The 20,379-nt window shown below is 48.7% G+C and overlaps 9 protein-coding genes across 9 annotated transcripts; 4 read left to right on the plus strand and 5 right to left on the minus strand.

Annotated features, from left to right (window-relative positions):
* Nucleotides 1-665: 665 nt before the first annotated feature.
* Nucleotides 666-1,802, plus strand: N7516_010715 (HNH endonuclease signature motif containing protein; the record flags this gene model as incomplete). Its single annotated transcript, XM_057223433.1, has 2 exons — nucleotides 666-888; nucleotides 952-1,802. 2 exons carry the CDS (start codon nucleotides 666-668, stop codon nucleotides 1,800-1,802), a joined length of 1,074 nt encoding a protein of 357 aa, XP_057070654.1.
* A 2,711-nt stretch (nucleotides 1,803-4,513) lies between these two features.
* On the minus strand, nucleotides 4,514-5,169 carry N7516_010716 (endosulfine family protein; the record flags this gene model as incomplete). The annotated part of the gene is made up of 3 exons (XM_057223434.1): nucleotides 5,099-5,169; nucleotides 4,968-5,051; nucleotides 4,514-4,906 (listed from the first exon to the last, which is right to left on the minus strand). The coding sequence occupies exons 1-3, from the start codon at nucleotides 5,132-5,134 to the stop codon at nucleotides 4,514-4,516; spliced, it is 513 nt and encodes a 170-aa protein (XP_057070655.1). The 5' UTR covers nucleotides 5,135-5,169.
* A 651-nt stretch (nucleotides 5,170-5,820) lies between these two features.
* On the plus strand, nucleotides 5,821-6,679 carry N7516_010717 (SAM-dependent methyltransferase; the record flags this gene model as incomplete). The annotated part of the gene is made up of 5 exons (XM_057223435.1): nucleotides 5,821-6,133; nucleotides 6,225-6,242; nucleotides 6,296-6,406; nucleotides 6,460-6,578; nucleotides 6,626-6,679. 5 exons carry the CDS (start codon nucleotides 5,821-5,823, stop codon nucleotides 6,677-6,679), a joined length of 615 nt encoding a protein of 204 aa, XP_057070656.1.
* A 737-nt stretch (nucleotides 6,680-7,416) lies between these two features.
* On the plus strand, nucleotides 7,417-9,357 carry kexA (serine-type carboxypeptidase kexA; the record flags this gene model as incomplete). The annotated part of the gene is made up of 3 exons (XM_057223436.1): nucleotides 7,417-7,538; nucleotides 7,603-7,963; nucleotides 8,017-9,357. The coding sequence occupies 3 exons, from the start codon at nucleotides 7,417-7,419 to the stop codon at nucleotides 9,355-9,357; spliced, it is 1,824 nt and encodes a 607-aa protein (XP_057070657.1).
* Nucleotides 9,358-9,677: 320 nt separating this feature from the next.
* cia1 (iron-sulfur cluster assembly protein CIA1) lies at nucleotides 9,678-11,063 on the minus strand (the record flags this gene model as incomplete). Its single annotated transcript, XM_057223437.1, has 1 exon — nucleotides 9,678-11,063. One exon carries the CDS (start codon nucleotides 11,061-11,063, stop codon nucleotides 9,678-9,680), a length of 1,386 nt encoding a protein of 461 aa, XP_057070658.1.
* A 398-nt stretch (nucleotides 11,064-11,461) lies between these two features.
* Nucleotides 11,462-14,380, minus strand: N7516_010720 (IQ calmodulin-binding motif domain protein; the record flags this gene model as incomplete). The annotated part of the gene is made up of 1 exon (XM_057223438.1): nucleotides 11,462-14,380. One exon carries the CDS (start codon nucleotides 14,378-14,380, stop codon nucleotides 11,462-11,464), a length of 2,919 nt encoding a protein of 972 aa, XP_057070659.1.
* Nucleotides 14,381-15,461: 1,081 nt separating this feature from the next.
* On the plus strand, nucleotides 15,462-15,767 carry N7516_010721 (Major facilitator superfamily domain general substrate transporter; the record flags this gene model as incomplete). Its single annotated transcript, XM_057223439.1, has 1 exon — nucleotides 15,462-15,767. The coding sequence occupies one exon, from the start codon at nucleotides 15,462-15,464 to the stop codon at nucleotides 15,765-15,767; it is 306 nt and encodes a 101-aa protein (XP_057070660.1).
* A 667-nt stretch (nucleotides 15,768-16,434) lies between these two features.
* On the minus strand, nucleotides 16,435-18,743 carry N7516_010722 (RING finger and CHY zinc finger domain-containing protein; the record flags this gene model as incomplete). The annotated part of the gene is made up of 3 exons (XM_057223440.1): nucleotides 16,435-16,948; nucleotides 17,108-17,430; nucleotides 17,481-18,743. The coding sequence occupies 3 exons, from the start codon at nucleotides 18,741-18,743 to the stop codon at nucleotides 16,435-16,437; spliced, it is 2,100 nt and encodes a 699-aa protein (XP_057070661.1).
* Nucleotides 18,744-19,446: 703 nt separating this feature from the next.
* Nucleotides 19,447-19,897, minus strand: N7516_010723 (uncharacterized protein; the record flags this gene model as incomplete). The annotated part of the gene is made up of 2 exons (XM_057223441.1): nucleotides 19,447-19,561; nucleotides 19,614-19,897. 2 exons carry the CDS (start codon nucleotides 19,895-19,897, stop codon nucleotides 19,447-19,449), a joined length of 399 nt encoding a protein of 132 aa, XP_057070662.1.
* Nucleotides 19,898-20,379: the final 482 nt, after the last annotated feature.

A 20,379-nucleotide genomic window follows, 5' to 3' on the forward strand; every position in this document is an offset into this window, starting at 1 on the left:
CGACACATAACTCTCTCATTGGTCTATATTGCCAGGCAATAATTTAGATACACTCTCACTTCACAAGTACCATTGTTGAATCTATAACTAGTTACTTTATATAGTATTTTTATAAATGAATACTGTTGAGCAACCTGTTACTATGTAGAAAGCAGAGGAAGAAATATTAATTGATTAAACTAGAAATGTAGGGGGTTATATACCCTACTAAAACCATCTAAACTCTGCTCGATTATAGTAAACAAGCTAACAAATAGTAAATAACGAACAAATAGGGCTTAGTCTGTAGCAAACATATATACATATTAGATATATATAGGAGATTGTTTAACAAATACGATATTAATGTTTTAACACCGGGCTCTTTATACTCCTAAGTCTTAAGTCTTGACTCTTGATTTCTTACTATCTTACTATCTTACTAACTGAATCTGAATTGAATCTGAATTGAATCTATAAAGTGTATAGGACAGAAATAAAAGAGAAGTTGCCCGTAGAAGTGGAAAGAACGACTGTGTTCCTTCCCATACATGGATACACCCCGATGCCCAAACTGGCAGTAGCTTTCAACCTTAGAAGTTCCCCTCAACTCTCTCTCTCTCTCTCTCTTCCTTTTTCCTTTCTCCATCCTCAAAGTACTCAATCATCGTTTTTCATCACACAATATGAACAACGATACTCAAACTATTCTTTCCGAATTTTCGGACCCCTACCGACGATCGTTGATTGATCGTATCTGTGTCGCTCTCGGCGACCTTACGATCCCACGCGTGAAGGCGCTGGGTCTATGGTTCGCTGACATCAAGGCCCTAGAGGTCCTTGTAGAGAACCCACATATGCTTCACATTATACTGGTTAGTTGCAACCAGTATGATTTTGCGAGAATTTGTGCGTATTCACGAGGTCTGCCCCGCCCTTATATCATTGAACTAACATCTTTTATTCAATTAGGGGCCAGTGATGGACAAGCACCTCGCTCTAGCCAACCCGAAGAAAGCATTAGGGTGACAGTGATAGATCGCGAGGAGGCTAGATGCGTTCTGACCCGCCGTGGAGAACCATCGCTTGAGGTAGCCCATATTATACGGAATAGGATCAATGGGACCACGCAGGACGAGCATGAGGGAAACGACGTCTGGGGCTTTCTTCGTATCTTCTGGTCCGAAGAAAAGGTTAATGCATGGAAGCAAGCCCTAATGCCAGGTGGTGTGCTAGTAAGCACTGAGCGGGTATGCAACCTGATCACGCTGGATCTTATAGCTCACGATCAATGGGACCGCGGACTTATTGCCTTCCGGCCAATTTCGGTTAACGAAGAAGAAACTAAAATGCGAATCGCATTTCATTGGCTTCCTTTCCGAAGCGACACCATCGCTAGGAATGACCGAATGCTACCTGCCGCAGTCCGAGACATGGATCTAGGAACTCCACCGTCCAAGACCCCCGGGAGATCTAATTACTTTTTCGATATGGAAACTCGGGAAGTAATTAGCTCAGGGCATGTCTTCACGGTGAGAACTAACGACAAGGAGAAACAACCATTGCCTTCGATGGAACTTTTAGAGCTGAGATGGCACCTCTCCCGTATTGCTGCGATGCAGGGAGGAGCAGATGAAGATGATGACAGTGGTGAGGATTCTGACGGTGGGTCGTTTTCAGTCCCATCAGGGTCGCGATCACCCGTCAAACGAAAGCGCGAGAACGTGTCTTCCCAATCTCCCACCCGGTCAGTCTCACCCAAAAGGTTGCGAACTTTGCCTTCTAGGGGAAATCTCAGTTCCTTAATCGAAGACGATTTGTGATTGTCTTTGTCTTTCCATTGAAGGAGTGGCGAGCTTTGGCTTTGTCTTGTTCCTGAAGGGGTGATGAGATGGTCTATTCCTGAAAGAGTGGCGGGCTTCGGTCTTGTCTTGTTCTTGACGGAGTGTCTCTGTTGCCTCTTGCTCCTGAAAGAGTGGCGGGCTTCGGTCTCGTCTTGTTCTTGACGGAGTGTCTCTGTTACCTCTTGCTCCTGAAAGAGTGGCGGGCTTCGGTCTCGTCTTGTTCTTGACGGAGTGTCTCGTTTGCCTCTTGCTCCTGAAAGAGTGGCGGGCTTCGGTCTCGTCTTGTTCTTGACGGAGTGTCTCTGTTACCTCTTGCTCCTGAAAGAGTGGCGGGCTTCGGTCTCGTCTTGTTCTTGACGGAGTGTCTCGTTTGCCTCTTGCTCCTGAAAGAGTGGCGGGCTTCGGTCTCGTCTTGTTCTTGACGGAGTGTCTCGTTTGCCTCTTGCTCCTGAAAGAGTGGCGGGCTTCGGTCTCGTCTTGTTCTTGACGGAGTGTCTCTGTTACCTCTTGCTCCTGAAAGAGTGGCGGGCTTCGGTCTCGTCTTGTTCTTGACGGAGTGTCTCGTTTGCCTCTTGCTCCTGAAAGAGTGACGGGCTTCGGTCTTGTCTTGTTCTTGACGGAGGAAAAATCCGGTCTTTGGCAAGACCGGGGTCTTTTAGAATACCTTCGGGGCGGGTATTCTAGAAGATCCAACAGCAATAAGCTTGGACCTCTACGTGGTGCTGTTGACTAGTAGCCTTTAGGTGAAGCCAACACAAGCTAAAATACTTCCCTAATTTTTCAAGTTGAAGGTTATTAATGTTTCCATATACACAGGGTGTCTCCGGTACCTTCCTCCGCCGTTGATCTGACCAGATAACTCTGAAGTGCAACACAAACTTCGCAGCAAGCCGCAGTCTCCCCAGAATTCTTACGAGACAGCACACAGTTCCTCGTCCCTCCGGATACAGAATGCCCGACGGAAGCCACGAAGCGCTGGACTGCTTCCAATTTGTGTCACTCGCTGACCTTAACCGTCACCAGATGTCATACATCACCATAGATCAAGGTTGGATTCATTACAATGGGTATCAGGGTTTTAATTTGGAAGTTGGAATGGGCCGGACACGAGGGCGAGTTGGATGAACTTGAAACCTGTCTAGGCCGCTTGGGAACTGGTTGCGCTTTATTGGAGCCCGAACCCAATGGAATCCAAGTTAACACCAAAGAGACACACCAGAAATAAGCTTGCGGCTGTTTGTGGGTCGAAAAAACACCTCTACGGGCGCAGGGCTGTGGGTTGGTGCGATGGAAAGAACAGAAAGATTGATAACATATGATGTTTAGCGGAGACTGCCCTCTCACATAATGTTAGTGCGCTTCAAGTCGAAGATAGATTTCAGTCAATCATAAAAGTTTGAAAGCAGGTGCCTCTTGCTGATCGCTGAGAACCGGCAGAATCGCCTAGCCGGCAGAATAAATATATAGACACGTGATATACATTAATCTAGACTAAATAAGACAGCGGTCACGTGGCTACTATAGCATCAGTCATTCTGCACGTGACTGATCTGAGGATGATCACTGATCTGAGCCCGTGCTCACATCTACTCAGTGAGCCTAAGCCTGAGCACTCTCATAAAAGCGGCGGCAGTTCAAATAGGAAAGCCCCACGCACGAGGGAAAATCCGGTACGTATAGGTACATATGTAGTTAACTATAGTTATGTTGTAGTTACTAATTTAACTAGCTTAGGGCCTAGGAACATTAAAAACACTAGAAAAGAAGCTAACGGTAGTTAGTTATCTAGTATTTTCTTTTTATTCTACCAGACAGAGTACAGAGTACACAGATCATATAATTCCGAATCAGTTCCACTATGTTAACATACTTAACCGAACTACACTGTGTACATAGTAGATAACTAGTTATAGTTAGTTACTCTTTTTGTCTTTTTCTTTCTAGACCTAAAGTGTTACAATCACAAAATATAGGTATGTGTGGTAAAAAGTTGAATTTCTATATGTGGTATGCAAGAATAGCCCACTTATATATATAAGTCCTTCTAAACTATGATAACCCTACATACTATATGACGCATTGCCATTTGAAGGATATATAATACACCAACCCTTGAACAAATTGGATGGTATGACAGAAGTGTCGGAATCAGTAACATACATGATAGCCGAATATCCTAGGAACACAGGCAGACATTACATAGACAAATTATTGCAAGATTGGAAAATTCAAAGGGACACACGTGAATTATCATAAACAAGGGCCTTGTCATATGAACAAGGAGAACAGAAGGCAAGAAAGTAAGAAAGTAAGAAAAAGAAACCGAATGCCACAGATTGCAGATAAGTTAAATGGTAAATGGTGATACTTGGAGAAAAATAAAGAAAGCCCAAGACACTGAAAAGCGAAAGCAGTGCTTGACTGGGCAGCGAATGTCCCGAAGAACAAAACACCTGCCATATCAACACACAGTCTAAGCACTGTCGCTCTGTCCTGCAGTGCACCCCTATCATCACCCCCCATTCACAAAAGTCATTTGAAAAAGAAAACAAAAAGAAACAAAAAGAAATTCCCATAGCGCCAAGCTTTTGAAAGTGAAATCACAGACCCCCTTCAAAAGATATGCATGCAACGATCGCCCTCCTCAGAACAGCCACAGCCACCTAGTGTAGTGCAAGATGGATCATGGCCTACCGACGGATCGGAACACCCTCTCTCGCAGCAGGGGGACTGACACTAAGTTCCTTTTCACCCTGCACCGATCCAGAGGCCAGACGAGAGCCTGCCTCACCCTCGCTGATACTAGTACCACGGTGTAGGTAGCTACCTCCCTCCTTGATTGAGCCACGGCCTTGGAACCCGGTTGAACCAGGGTGTCCGCTGATGCTGCCGGGGATTTGCTGCCCACCTTGGGAGCTGACACTGCCGTTGTTGGCTGAGTTATTGGCGCCCGGTGAGGTTGAGGTGAGGTGCGGGATGTTCTCCGGCACTGGGTGGCGTGACCCGATGTTGGTGACGCCTACGTCGGAGGCTTTGCCGGCTTTGCTGAGGGCGTAGTCCCCCGAATCAAAGTATTTGCGCTCCTGTAGGAAATTCAGTGTTAGGATGGTGTGTTGGGTGGGGTTGGGTTGGTGTTGGGCTTACCTTGAGCTTGTTCTGGAGGACGTCCTTCTTGGTGGGCATCTTGCCGTAGAGGCGCAGCAGGCGCTGCTCCTCTGGGCTCAGGGACTGGGGAATTGTTAATAATGATCAGATAGAAAAGTGGGAGGACTTACGTTGATATCCACTTTATTCTGCTGGTGAGGATTCATGATGGATGGTTGAAGAAAGTTGAAGTTGAGGTTGAAATTGGAGGGGGAATTGAAGTGGGAAAGATAAGGCGGGGAGAAGGTGATGTGTGACCGGGAGGGTAAGACGGGGAGAAATAGAAATAACAGGATAATAGAGGAATAGAGCAATAGAGTAAATAGAATAATAGAATAATAGAATAATAAATAATCGAGGAACAATCACAATCACAGTATTTAAATAAAATCCCAGATGTTGAGGAATTCGGAGATGGTCACTATTGGCTATGGAGGTAGATGACGTTTGGGGAATTTCTTCGATAAACTACGTATTATGGGGTTTTAATAGGAGATCTATTTAGCATATCTATGTATTTTAATATGTTATACTATGTTATACTATGTTTTAATATGTTTTAATATGTTATACTATATTAAAGTAGTGAATGGTATCATACTCTACCCTATGAGTATGTACCTAGGTCAGGTCACACATATAACCCATTAATTATCGTCTCTAGCAACCTTCTACAGTCATCCCAAGGATTTCCCATCGTTATCCCAAGGCTCACCTGAAGATAATAGTATAATTGGTTCATCAAATCCATTATAACCTCGTCACCTGCCAGTGTGGAACCGAACCTTGAGCTTCTTCATTTCTTCATTTTTCCCGCTTCTGTGACGTCTCTCTCTCTCTTCCAACACCCACCATGACTCAACCAACCTTTGTAGTTGAACATTTGGATCCCGAGCTGGGCCCATGGTCCACACTCGAATATGCCTGCATCGCGCGTGAATCCCACGACCGCGGGGCAAGATTCTTGCTCAGCTCTGTGCCCACCGAGCTGCAGATGCCCGCAGAACTGGCCGCCACCAGGGGCCTCGAGGTCGAGCACCGTAGTGTCGAAGAGATCTTTGCCGACCGCAAAGACAGGGTCTGCTTGTTGGATCCTTCCGCTACGACCGAGTTGAGTCCCGAGGATGGTGATACCTTTGAGGTCTTCTTGTTCGGTGGTATCCTCGGTATGGAATTTTTTGAATTCTTTTTTTTACCCCGCGATATATATATGGATTGAGTTCGGACTGACCCTTTGATTGGTAACTGCGTCTGCAGGCGACGACCCGCCTAGAGGTATGTACTTGTTTTCTCTATGCACTTCGGCGATAGACTGACTGACTTTGTAGACCGCACCTCGGAATTGAGGAAGAAGGGATATGTCGGCCGCCGATTGGGGCCTAAGCAGATGACCACCGATACTGCTGTACGAGTTACTCGATTGGTTGTCCACGAAAAGAGTGAGTGCGAAAAAATCTAGATGATATATGTGCTGTACACTGATTCTGCCTAGCACCCCTCGAGGAGATTCAATATGTCGACTACCCGGAATTGCTCATCAATGAGCACGAGCGCACCGAAATGCCTTTCCGCTATGTCAAGGATGCTAATGAGCAACCTATCATGCCCGATGTAAGACGATTGAATTGCGAGAGAAAAACAAGAAGCTAACAGTTCAGGGGATGGTGGATCTTATTAAGAAGGATGCCGACAAGTCGATTGATTTCTTCTAGACTGATACATACAAATGGACTAGTTGAAGATCCCCCCAAATTAAACGATAATAAGGTGGCTGAAGAAGGCCTGGGCGTGTTTCAAATGGTTTGATGTCGAATTGGGGGAGTTTCACCTCTTGATTCAGATTTAGGTGGATAATATTAGAAAAATACATACATGGATTTATGGTTATTTTGTATGTCAATATGCTAAATAGCTCTAAATATCTCTGAATATGTTGTATATCTAAATCACTCCAATTGATTATAAGTGGGATCTATAACAAAGAATACACAAAGAATACAATAAATACCGAATTGCCTCTGTCAAGGTAGTTGAGTGGCTGTGCATTTCATCCAAATCCACCTGTAATTACAGGTAATTACAATTATTACTCCACAGGCCACGCCAGCCTTAACTTCCTTTGAACTCCGTTGTTCGACTTGCATACTCCGTACACTCTCTGTACACTAACACCTTAACACCTTAACACCTTGACTTCCCTTTCTTTAGGGGTTTGCCGTTTCTTTGTGAACACCCGTCACTTCAACTGTCCCTCTCCTATCCTAATCATCCTTCCGTCCCGTCTTACCTGTCCAACTCCGATGATCTGTTGATTTGCACCGACGAGTCCCTCCCGGGACATCTATTCGACTATTTACCACAACCTTGATTCTGATGATACCCACACTGGACTGCTGAAATGCTCTCAATACCATTCCTCCCTTCTTCCATGAAGGGCGGTACCACCGCGATGTTACTATCCGCATTTTCGCTGCTGTTGAGTCCGTTGGTATCGGCCAGTTCGGCTGCTGATTATTATGTGCACTCGTTACCCGGCGCACCGGAAGGCCCTTTATTGAAGATGCATGCTGGGTAAGTTCATACGAAGTTGGATTGCCTCGAACTTGTGGGCCTTTTTCTAACGCGCCAACTCTAGACATATCGAGGTCGATCCCAACACCAACGGCAACCTGTTCTTCTGGCATTTCCAGAACCGTCACATCGCGAACCGCCAACGCACTGTCATTTGGCTGAATGGGGGTCCGGGATGTAGCTCTATGGATGGCGCATTGATGGAAGTTGGGCCCTACCGACTCCAGGACGACCATACGTTGAAGTACAACGAGGGTAGGTGGGATGAATTTGCCAACCTGCTCTTCGTCGATAACCCCGTCGGCACCGGGTTTAGCTATGCGAACACCAATAGCTATCTCCATGAGCTGGATGAAATGGCCGCTCACTTCATTACCTTCTTGGAAAAGTTCTTTGAACTATTCCCCGAGTATGCGAACGATGACGTACGTCTGCCTTGTCCTCTATTGTCTTGATTATATCTCTAACTGCGTTACAGCTATATCTCGCCGGTGAATCGTATGCCGGTCAACACATCCCATATATTGCAAAGGCCATTCACGATCGCAACAAGGGCCTCGCCGAGAACGGAGGCACGAAGTGGCCTATCAAGGGTTTGCTGATCGGTAACGGTTGGATCTCTCCTACAGACCAGTACCCGTCGTACTTTAAGTTCATCGAGAGGGAAGGCCTCGTTCAACCGGGTACAACCCTCCAGCACAACCTAAACACACTCAACGAAGTCTGTCTCTCGAAGCTGGAGACCCCTGGCGCAAAGAACAAACTGAGTATAGCCTCGTGCGAGCTAGTCTTGCAACAATTCCTCGATCTCACCACCGAAAATAACCAGTGTTACAACATGTACGATGTTCGTCTCAAGGACAAGGCCGAAGTCTGTGGCATGAACTGGCCCCCCGACCTGAAAAACGTTGAGCCGTATCTCCAGCGACCAGACGTCGTCAAAGCCCTGAACATCAACCCCGCAAAGAAATCCGGCTGGACAGAATGCTCTGGCATGGTCCACTTGGCCTTCGGCGCAAAGAACTCCATCCCCTCCGTCAACCTGCTCCCAGGCCTGATCGAATCCGGTATCAACGTTCTGCTCTTCAGCGGCGACAAAGACCTCATCTGCAACCACATCGGGACAGAGACGCTGATCCACAACATGAAATGGAAAGGTGGCACCGGATTCGAAACCTCCCCTGGCGTGTGGGCCCCGCGCCACGACTGGACTTTCGAAGACGAACCCACTGGCATCTACCAATCCGCCCGTAACCTCACTTACGTGCTCTTCTACAACTCCAGCCACATGGTTCCATTCGACAACCCCCGGCAGAGCCGCGACATGCTCGACCGCTTCATGAAGGTCGATATCGCCAGCATTGGCGGCCAGCCTTCCGATTCACGTATCGACGGCGAGAAGTTGCCCCAGACTGCTGTCGGCGGACAGGCTAACAGCACTGCTGCCGAACAGAATGAGAAGGAGAGGCTGAAGCAGACTGAGATGCACGCGTATGCCAAGTCCGGCGAGGCTGTCCTCGTCGTTGTGATTATCGGTGTCATCGCTTGGGGCTTTTTCATCTGGCGTAGTCGTCGTGCTCGCCGGGGCTACAAGGGCGTCTCAAATAATGATATGTCGGACAGCACATCCATTCTCAACCGATTCCAGACCAAGCGTTCTGGTCCTGATGTTGAAGCTGGTGATTTCGATGAGTCAGAGCTCGACCAGCTTCATTCTCCTGACATTGCGCGGGAGCATTATGCTGTTGGCGAAGCTAGTGATGACGAGGATCATGTCTCGCATCCGGAAACTGGTGAAAACCGCCAGTCTTCACAATGAGTGGTTTTTTTTTGTTTTTGAAAGGCTTTCTGAGGGGGATTTGAAGGGTTTAAAATGATTTTGGCATGTATATAAAGTAGACGGTGTTCTGGGGTCTTGATCTCATTCTAAATATGATTTTTCATTCTGATATCTCACATAACTTGATTTCCCTATTAGGTTGTGAATGATGGATTACGCTCTATCCTTCACTTCGCAATGTCCCGGTGATATATTTACTATATTTATTATATATTCTTCATCTGTCTGGCCTCTAAATACACCAAGCCCTTTTGTCTATAAGTAATTCGGATCAAATATATGCCAATTCCAAAAGAAGATCACCGCGTCACAGTCCAAACCTTGACGCTCCCATCATCAGCCGTTGAAACAAGCACCTCCTCCTCACCACCACATCCCCGATCCGCCCTCTTGGTCCAAGCAACATGGTTAATCTCGTAAATTCCATGCGCTCCATCATGAACACCAACAAGCACCCACTCCGTTCGCAGCACATCACCAGACGTAGTACTAGTATCCATAGCATCTGGATCACCCTGCTGCTCCCGCTCCGACGTAACAAAGCGCTCTTCATAAATTGCAATCCGTCCATCCGCACTAGTCGAAGCAACAAGGCCACTCCGCTTACTCCACGCAACAGCATAAACAGGCAGTTCATGCGCATGCGGGAGCACAGCATCTTCCTCCCAAACCTCATCCGTCCCAGTAGGCCGGATGATACTCGGGATGCCCGTCGCGGCAGAAGACAGCGCCCCCGTCTGCTGCGATTCCTTCGGCTGGCGTCGCCACACGCGTACAGTGCAGTCATCCGAGCAGGAGAGAAGACGTGGACCAGAAAGTGCTCTCTGGGAACGCCACTGAGCTTGTAAAGCGCTCATCTCAGACTCGGAAACAGATTCAGATTCACAGATAGGCCCGTTCCATTTCCCCTCTGCTTCTTCTCCCTCCCAATCCAAAAACCAAACTGTCCCCCCATGCCCCTTGATACAGGCTACCTGGCCCCAATCATCCAGATCCTCCCGCCACAACCGGATGGTATCGTCGTAGCTCCCGCTCGCAAGACATTCTTCCGAAGGATGCCATGAAACACACTTCACATCGCCCCCGTGCTCCTGCATCACAGCAACGGTCTCGAAGTTGTTATCGCCGTCGTCGAGATCCTCCCAGATCCAAATCGACTTGTCGCGTGAGCACGTCGCAAGCAGCATCCCCGACGCAGACCATGAGACGGACTTGACTTCGCTGTCGTGACCGTCGAGAAGGACGGCGAACCGCCATTCTTCTTCGTCTTCTTCGCGGTCTGGGCTGTCGGTACCGGTACCGGTACCGGTGCCGTTGGGAGCTTCCGTCAAAGTATCGGTTGCAGTCTGTTTATCGATACTGTTCATCCCAAGACTGACGCCGTCTTCTTGTCCGTAGCTATCCCACCGCCGCCAGATTCCGACTGTTGCGTCGAAACTGCCCGTCGCGAGCACAGACTCCCCCGTCATGTGTGGCTTCCATGCTGCTGTGCGGACGGAGCGCTTGTGGCCACCGGTGATTGTGGAAAGGAGGGTGAAATTTGTGAGGGAGTAGACTCGGATGGTCTTGTCTGAACTGCAGGTTGCAACTATGGGGAGGGTGGGGTGCGGGGCTGTGAGCCAGGTTCGTTCTTGAGAGGGGGGTGTTAGGTCGGATAGGTGTGTTATTGTGACTTTTGGAGACATCTTGATTTATATTTTCCCGTTGAAGATTGAAGGTATTGGAGGGATTGAAAAGGGAATAAGAGGGATGTGGTCGTGAGGTTGGAATTTTGATGTGGAGGGTTGCTGATTAGATAGTGACTTTCCAGGTTTATATTGGAGATATTTTATGTTGTATGTTAACTATACATTGAATGAACACTTCGAGCTTGGAATATTCACATAACTATGCCATGATAGAGTATAGAAAAAAGTATAGAAACCAAGTTGTCATTACTCCATACAAAATCCCTAGAAACTAGTTGTATACCCTGCCAATCTGCCTGTCCAAAGTCTAACCTCCCAAGTCCAAAAAATGGAAACAAAAGGACAAAAACAAAAACAAAAAAAGACAGCATTATATATGTACCTCTAAAACGCCTTCACTGTGCTGTAACGCCTTCTTCATATAAACTCTCGTATATGGCCCCATGGCAAAGCCAATCCACCTCCCGGATCTTCTCTAATTCTTCCACCAACTTCCCAACCTCATTAACAAATTCCGGCATACCTGCTCCAGCTAGGTTCTGACTGGCCGTGGTAGTAGCCCGCACCCGTTCAGAGGCACTTGATGCGCTGAGACGCGATAGGACGTGGCTGCGAAGGCGGGAGAGAATGAGTTTCGTCACCGGGTCCGAGAAGCTAGCCACGGAGGTTGCGCTTCCATTCGAGTCTGAGACAGAGGTCTCTGAGGTCACCACCGCGAGCTGGGGTGCGGCAGCGAGACATGCCGTGGCAACGGGGCCGAGCACTCGTTTGATCGTAGCTGCGAGCTGGGCGCTCGCAGCGGGTGGCATCGGATGCGTCGACTCTAAGATAGACTGGACTCGCTCTGGGCTGATCTCGTTGAAGTCTAGAGACAGAATCCGGTCTGCTTCAGGTTTCCATTGGGACCGTGCGTCTCGCTTGAGCAGGTTCTTTGCTGTCAACAGGATGGAAGCAGTTGCTACAATTTGGAATACCCTGGCGTGCAGCCGTTCAAGCCGTTGGCGATCGAGGCTCAGAGTCTCGGGAACTAGATCCTCGGACACGATCGCATTGCTTAGAACGGTGTCGGAAAGACCTTGGGCGTAGACTCGTGCTGATGGTGGATGTGGTTCTCCTTGGACACCTTCCGGATCTCGCTTCTTCATCTCGTCAACGATGATCTTGCGATGGATGCGCCAAAATCGTCGGGTCTTGCCTAGGCTGATGGTTCCGTCTGCAACGTCTCGGTCGAATGCCCGCTTCTCATAACCCGGAGCTTCTTCGATGAGTTGGGGTGCAGCAAGCTGGATCATGAAATTCGTCTGGTCGAGTGATAGCAAATCAATGATGCTCATCAATCGAGCCAGCCGGTCGATGGCATCGCCTGAAGTATCCTCAATGTATGCCTTGACCGTAGGATCCCGGTAGGGAGCGCATAGGCGTGGTAATATGTTGTTCATGAACTCGAAGAAATTATCATAGGAGAATGCGCCAGCCTCGCACTGTCCCTGAACCAGTTTTGGGTCTAAGACTTCGCTAATTATCACGTAAAGGGAATTGCCCCGTTGGAGTGACCGCAGCAAGCGATCTTGGATCACTGTGGCCATTGCGACAGTCCAGTTGGTGCCGTGCCCAGATTCGACCCCCTTTCTCATTGTGTCGCACATCTGCTTCATAATCTGTCTGCGCGGTTCAGTGTACGGTGCTTCTTCGATCTTGAACTCTTTGTTGATGAGGAGTTCATGCACCAACTCCCGATTTTCAGGGAGAGGAGTGAGGATTTTGGTGAATCTCTCGTGGGGAGATGTCCGCTGCTTATCCAGCTCTTGGAATACTGCGGCATCGATGTTGTTGAATGACTCGCTAAGGGGGGATGTGACACTCTGCGTAGCTTCCGTGGTTGGAGGAGCAGTCTCAGCAGACCGAGGAATAGCTTGCTTGGAGGCAGCCCTCTTCTTCTCCCGCTTGGCCTTCTTCAATGAATCTCGGATCAGTTCCATGTGTCGGTCAGGTCCCGCAAGTCTCTTCAGACGGGCGAGCAAAAGGACCTGGTTTTGTCGGATACCCAGTCTGTAGTCCTCTGCAGCACCGCCGGCTTTGTCATTCTTGACCGTCTGCCAAATCAACTCCAGTTCGACAAACTGTGCAACCATGATCTCAATCAGTACACTAGAGTCGTGCGACTTCCAAGCATGGAAAGCGGAGAAAAACACGTTGTGTGATTCACACAAAGTTTGCAAATCCGCAGTGATCACAGATGGAGAGCAACAGCCTGACGATAGCAGCGCCGTGACCTGGTCAAAGGCTACCAGCAGCTCCCGAGCCTTCGCAATCAGATCTTGCTCCTGGTCTCCATTGCTGCTCAAAACTTCTTTTGGATGAGTGACAATGAGATAGCTGCTGAGGAATGTGCGTACTGCACCCTTCTCACCCAACGGTCCACCTTCCATATCTTGCAGACCGCAGAGGCGGAGAACATTCGCCATAGTATCGAGCAACTTGCCGTTAGAAAGGAGAGCACCAACTTCTTCAAAGGTCATGTCGCGAACTCGGTCTACCGACAGGTTCAACGACTGAAACTGCTGCATAACCATCTTCGCGCTATGGGTTCTCCATACGCGCTGAATCTTCCGTGCAGCCGCATCCTGCGCAACGGACTTGGTGACCTCTCGGGACATCTTCTTTTCCTCAGTGGCTGGCAAGCTGCTAGTACGTTGGCGGCGGTGGGATTGCTGGTATAAGGTGCGCCGTTTCTCTGCCTCTGCAAACTTCTCCGTCATTTCCAGACGCAAGCGAGCTTGTTCGGTAGCTTTCTTCTCTCGCTGATCCTCGGCCTTCTTCTTGGCCCGTTTGACCTGATCCTCGCACTTGGCGGTGATATCGGCGAGCAGACGCTCCCGGGCCTGCTGGGCAGCCAACGCTCTCTCTTCGAATTGTAGATTTCTTGTAGCTGCTTTGGCCAGAGCGGCTCGCAGCCTCACTTTCTCCGCATGCAATGCACGATCCGCGAGTCGTGCCTTTCGGCTCTCCAAAATGGACGTGCGGCGGAGGTGTTGAGCAATATGATCCGCACTTAGCGAGCCATTCGAGGGCCCGGCCGAGTTATGGGAGTGTAAGGAGGATACCGAGCTTCGTCGAGATGAGGCGGCGGAGGAACGGCGGGCCTTGCTGCTTTTGCGGTAGAACCGGGCTGCAATGTGTGGTGGGAGACTTAAGGGAAGGGTCGGCTCGTCAGAGAGCATCTCTATGTCGAGATCGCTCAAGGATTCGGGTGAAAGAGGTGTTGGACCAGCATCCGGAAGCTGGATCTCAATATCGGAGTTGCGACGGATCATAGTACGGAGTGACGCGGGTGCGACGCGGAGCTGATAAAGCAAAAGGAGAATCGGCGGGGCAGTACTGATAAGAGATTTGGATGGCGATTGTTCACAGGAAGTTCACTAGGTTATAGAATCCCAGTCGAGTGATCTCAAGTCTTTTAAGAAGAGTAAAGGAGTAATCTAGAAGGGTTGAAATTCAAGGAGTAAAAGACATGCACATCACTCGGCTGGGGGGGAGAGGGATCCGTGCCTCGTTCCTCGTTTCAGAATGGGAAATTTAGTAGAAAAAAAGGGGAGATGCGATGGATCAGATGAAGTAGATGAATCAGCTCAAATAGCCAAATAAGCTAAATAGCTAACTCCAAAGCACGACATGATGAAACCAGGAACGTTCTGATTGAACGTGGATCTTCTCGAAATGGAATCTCGTGGCTGCAAGCGGAAGCTGAGGTAAGCGCGATACTCGATAAGCCGGACGATCGATCTTCTTCTCTATTTATAGCTTCCAAGGGTATAAATATCTATTTTGTATAAATGATTGATGTTTATGCTCTAACATGGTCATTATTACCCCCGGATACAATCTGCCTATCCCAATATGACATGTCAAGTTCGCCCTTGGCTCCATTCTCGGCGATGATAGCCATATACTGCTCAGGTTGAGACCGTGCCTCTTCTCGTAGAAGCTTAGGATCGAAGACTGTCTGTATCACATGATTATGGACATGTAGTGCATGGATTCTTGGGATATTCTGTGCTTCTGCCTTTTAAATTGACGCTCCCTGGATGATCTGCAATCTCCACACAGTACATAATTGGTCTGTGACGTACGCCACGAGCTGCATCGCTAGTGGATGTGGCTTGGCCACACGTGGTTGTATAGTTCGATATAGTCTATTACACTGACACAAAACATCTCAGGCCTCGCCTGACTCTGGCTAAGGAGCGCCTCCCACTGGATGGCTTGGACGTATCTGGGCTTTACGAGTCTCCATCTGCACGATGATCAAAGTACGAAAGCACTGGCCAGGCGTAGAGTTCTCGAAGTAATCCCGAATAGCTGCGAAGTTTTGATTGTGGGAAGAATCCATCACTGATGCCCTTTCGCCTAATCATAGGTCTAGGCTTCGGATGCGTATACATCTCTACCAACCTCTCTGTCGCGGAGTGTGCACCCACCAAGCTCCGCGGTAGTTTCGTTGGAACAGTATCCCAATTCGGCTACCAGCTGGGTACCCTGATCGCCTTCTGGTCCGGCTATGGAATTGTCCTTCCACAAGTTGCCCTACAACATCGCTTGGCGCGTCTCCAATATAATGGGGGTCCGGATCCTGCCGCGGCTGGGGAATCTGAAGGAACTTCTGACCAACGTGAAGCCATGGCCATAATGGACGAAGGATAAAAGACCCCGGTTGCTCATGTGGAGGATGCGGCCCAAGACCATGCTTCCCATGGACTGGTGAGGTCATCTGTTTAATTCGATCAGGTTAGTAAGTTGGTATAGGCACCGAGACTACAGATGACCAATGAAGGAATTTAGTACGAGCCAAGTAAGATAGAAAGTTCCACTAAAATTGCTATCGTTGCGTCGTGGTACCAGTGTACTTTGAAATCCCAAAAAGAATTGAACGCTATGCTGCAGCGAAGCCAGCTGCTTGATGTAAGTAAAATCAACACCCCCGAGATGCGTTGGGTTGGCCTTTGCTTGGTTGACTGTGTCGAACCATGAATCATCGGATCAAATGCACATTTTGTAGTCATCACACGTGTAAGGGTACACAAAATGACGGAGCTATCATTTGAAATTTTGAATCGGCCTAGAAGAAGCTTATCTGTTTCTGGCGCAGCCCATTCAGGGATAGGCACCGGCTTATAGATGCTTCTGAGATCGAACCCCATGGACCAAGATGGGTAGTATTGCGGTCAAGGGTTGAACAGCGTTCATTGCTCAGTGCGTGGTTTGACCAGAGTTAATTGATGAGGGCGAAGATGCTGTTGGGTCACATTTCACAGGACGATAAATCAACCCACCAGTCATCTGGGTTCATGTGTAAGGGTTTGTATCGGCCTTATTGATGGCCGAAAATTTGGATGTGATCTTGATCTTCCTCGTCCTCTTCCTCCTCATCGTCGTCCTCGGTATAATCGGAACCATCCGATTCAACCGCGTCAGAAGACTCACCGTCTTCTTCATTCTTAGCTTCCAGTACGTTTTCAGCTGATTTGGTCTCACCGCCAAACAGTCCATAGCGGTATGTAAGCTTCTTGCTCAAGAAATTCAATGCACCATAGTCCTCGTTCTCGCCACGAGATGGACCTCCAAAGAAGGGTATAGATGAAGGTTTCTCTGATTCACGCTCAGTCGGTAGTCCAAAGTAGTTGCTGACGACAGGCGAGACAGCATGGCCCCGTGTGATGTTATAGGATGATAATCGTCTAGCGGGTTCGGGGGACACGGGGACACTGAGCCCCGAATGAGGAGTCGATGTGTTATTGACGTTCAATCCTCTGGAAGACGACATCGAGTCATCGTTTTCAATGAGCGAAGATGATCGAGGTCGAGAAAGGAGGTCTCCCCGGCGCCTTCGGGTTGGGAAGACATATCTCCGTGCAAAATGCGAAGTTGGGCCGTATTGTACGACTCACATCTAGACCCTATTAGCAGGTGTTGATCGTCTTTTTCTCTTCAAGAGTACATACAGATCACATCTTAAACCGAGCCAATGGTACCTGACAACTGACTTCGAACCGCAATCGTTGCAGTAAATAAGGCCTTTAGTATCCTTGAATTCGTCGGGCATAGGCTGGCTCTCGATGGTGCGATCCAGGTTTCGGAATGTCGATTCCATGTTGGTGATGGTCTTGCTACAGAGGGGGCAACGGTAAGAACTTTTGGAGTACTCTGAGAGACACTTGTGGTGTATGCTGTGACCACATCGCATGACGACGACAGTTTCTGGAGAAGTGAACATGTAGTCGCCACATATGGGACAGTCACACTGGGTGGAGCGTTCAATGCAACGATGAGTGGTCTCAATGCACATAGGAAGACAAACAGAGCATGTCTATCATGTGGTCAGTATCAGTATAGTCTAAGCCATGTCGGAGCCCTTACCTGGCAATGAAAGAAATCCTTCCCCAGTCCCTGTCCAATTCGACATATACCGCAGTCGCTGCAGTGATAGATGCTCTTTTTGCTGTCGTTATCCCAGAGCTTGCAAATCTCGCAATAATACTGCGCAGTTTGCTCGCTGCACTGCCTGCAGTTCTGCGCTGCAGGCTGTGCATGTCCACATAGCATACAAAGCATGTGCTCGGTGTCTCGACGAATGAGTGAGTGGTCTTCCACTTCGTCATGGCAGAAGCGGCAGGTATACCATTTTTTACAAGTGTGGCACTCGAGTTTTACATTGCGCTGATAGTGCACACATCCCAGAGTAATCTCTTCTTGTTCTTCCGTGTCACCGTCTTCGTCTCCAGTTTCAAGTTCTGCTGATTCTGATTCTGCCTTGGGAACGAAAGTGGGCTGCAGATCTTCAGGTGTGAGATAGAAGGTGTTCTCGTACATAGGAGCAGATTCGGAATATGGCGAGCCTGGTCTAGGAGCATTGATCTCTGAGGCCCGGGGAATCTCTGGACTGGTTGGCAGTCCTAAGCTCCGTGGACTCGATGGAGTTGAGAATACCCCCATGCCAGGGGTGCTTGGAAGCTCACGGGACGTGTTGTAACCTTCTGTCATGAGACCGTGGACCATTCGCGCCTTTTCAACATTGGTGAGCCGCAACTCCCTAATTGCGATGATCTTGCTTCTTAGAACTCCCATGCCATCATCCGCCGGAAGCAAAGAATGTGCCAATCCCTCCGGATCAAAGGTATTACCCAAGGATCGCCCAGGCTCACCGATGGATATCGGTGAAGCTGCATATTGTGGCTCATTATGCGAGTTCAGCGCTTCGCTGGGGTGTGAAGCTGGTAGATTTGATGAATTGTCCTGCACGGTGACGTCGATTTCATGTGTAGGATCAAATGAGCCGTCTGTAGTCGCAGCTATATTTTGGATGGACCTGGATGTGTTGTGGGCCACTGATCGAGTGTCCTCCGGTTGCAAGTTTCGGCCATCCATCTCTTTGGGTAGGGTTGTGAAGAAAGGAAGGCTATGTAGGGACCCCGCACTCGCACTCGCATCTCCGCAGTTCGATCTCTGTTCGTGATCTTGGCCCGACCGAGAAACGAATTTATGGTGACTATCACTCGAGGGGTTTGTCGGTTCGTTCAGGTGGAATGTAGCTTGGTCGTCATTTGGTAGGCTGCTCGGTTGGGGTGGTAAGGGGGATCGTATTCCAATCTGGATCAGCAACGAGGAAATGAAACCACTCATGAAGGATTGTAAATCGGCATCTCAACTAATTACTTTTAGATGCTTGAAATAGAAATCAAGCAAAATCAAACCCCAAACTTCGAGCTGAAACAGCAGACATCGTGACATGTGACGTCCACGGGCACCGCCCCCGATGCTGAATCATCGTCACATGCTCTGAGGCTGGAGCCTGAACCGATTGCACGATTTTTAGTTGGACTCGGTTGGACTTGGAAAATCAGCGAATATTGGGAAAAAGAATGAACTATCATTTGGTTTTAGAATTTGCTCGGAGTATTCTAGCACCTAGTCTTTCCAATCAATTTTGTCTTCCTTGCAGAGCCATTATTACGCCCAACAACCAATACTGTCTACCAACAAGACAAGGATTGGCTCTACGACGTTGTGGTGAATGCCAAGGCATGTAGAGTGCCGTTGACATAATGTGTTGTTGTACACCATAGGATTGTCCGGAAATACAACACACGACGCTGACCCAGAGACAGGACGGGTCATCGTGTCCTACGGAATCCTTGAGATATGTACCGGTGTTCTGATCACGGCAATACCCACCCGATATGTGCAAAAACCCCTTTTTGGGCGAGCTGCCTCGCATCGATGTGGATTCATGCCCAAGGGAAGCACTGAGGCCTAACGGATGCACAATCTGGCGTAGCGGGTCGGATCAGCACCGAGGGAAAAGTCGAGAACTGCGGAGTTCGAATCATCTGAGACATGTCCCTAGACTCTCATTCAAACGGTCAAGTGTCAAATTGTAATGGTCAAAGGCGCTTGTCCGCAACTGGTTCTCTACATGACCGAGTCCCAAGGATCGTGGACTGAGGCCAAGTTAGCGGCGTTATTCTCCACTTATGATGGGAGGTCACTCACACGCGGGACTCTCTCAGAAGGTGACCTTGTTCCCAGTATCTAGCTAGGAGAAGGTTCTTCAAAATCTTATGTTCCATGCCCGCAAACTCGGTAGCTCGTTCGAGAAAACGAAGGGTGTTGTTGATTTTGGCAGGATTAAACTCTTCGGAGGGGGAGGAACGATAGGATTGTCGTAAGGATTTTAGTAGCATATGGCGACCCGGCGTCGAATACTGAATCGCTTTCAACCCCTGTCGATAGAGGTGACGATATGCGTGGATCATAGCTCGTTGATCCACCTTCATGGTCTGGATTGAAGCGTTCATGTCCGATTTATTGGACAAGTTCGAGCCAACGAATTTGGGGCAGATGTGCAATCAGACGGAATCAGGCGGAATCAATGGAGATCCGAAGGGTTGAGTGCAAATGTTGGATTGGTATTGGAGGAAAGGAAGAGTAAAAGACGGTCAAAGTTGGGGAAAGGTTGTAGCCTCAGGCAGGACTAGCCCGATCGGGAGAGGTGACTTGGGCCGCAATAGCAATCTTATCAATCCCTCCTCTGTCTCTGTCTCTCTCTGTGTCTCTCTCTCTTTCCTTCACTCCCTCTCTCCCTCTCTCACTCCATATTTCTCCTCGATATTCTCGTTCTTTCTTTTCTGTTTTCTCCCTGCTACTTGCTCTTTTTGCTCTTGCTCGAAGGTTGGCTCAAATAGCTCACACACCAAGAACGTTGTTTCTATTTCGGGCGACCGCGGGGTGTCTTTACTTTCGTACTCTTTGCGTTGCC

Source organism: Penicillium verrucosum, assembly GCF_028828655.1.
Source record: "Penicillium verrucosum strain IBT 35672 chromosome Unknown utg000004l_segment0_segment0, whole genome shotgun sequence".
NCBI classification, from domain to species: Eukaryota; Fungi; Ascomycota; class Eurotiomycetes; order Eurotiales; family Aspergillaceae; genus Penicillium; species Penicillium verrucosum.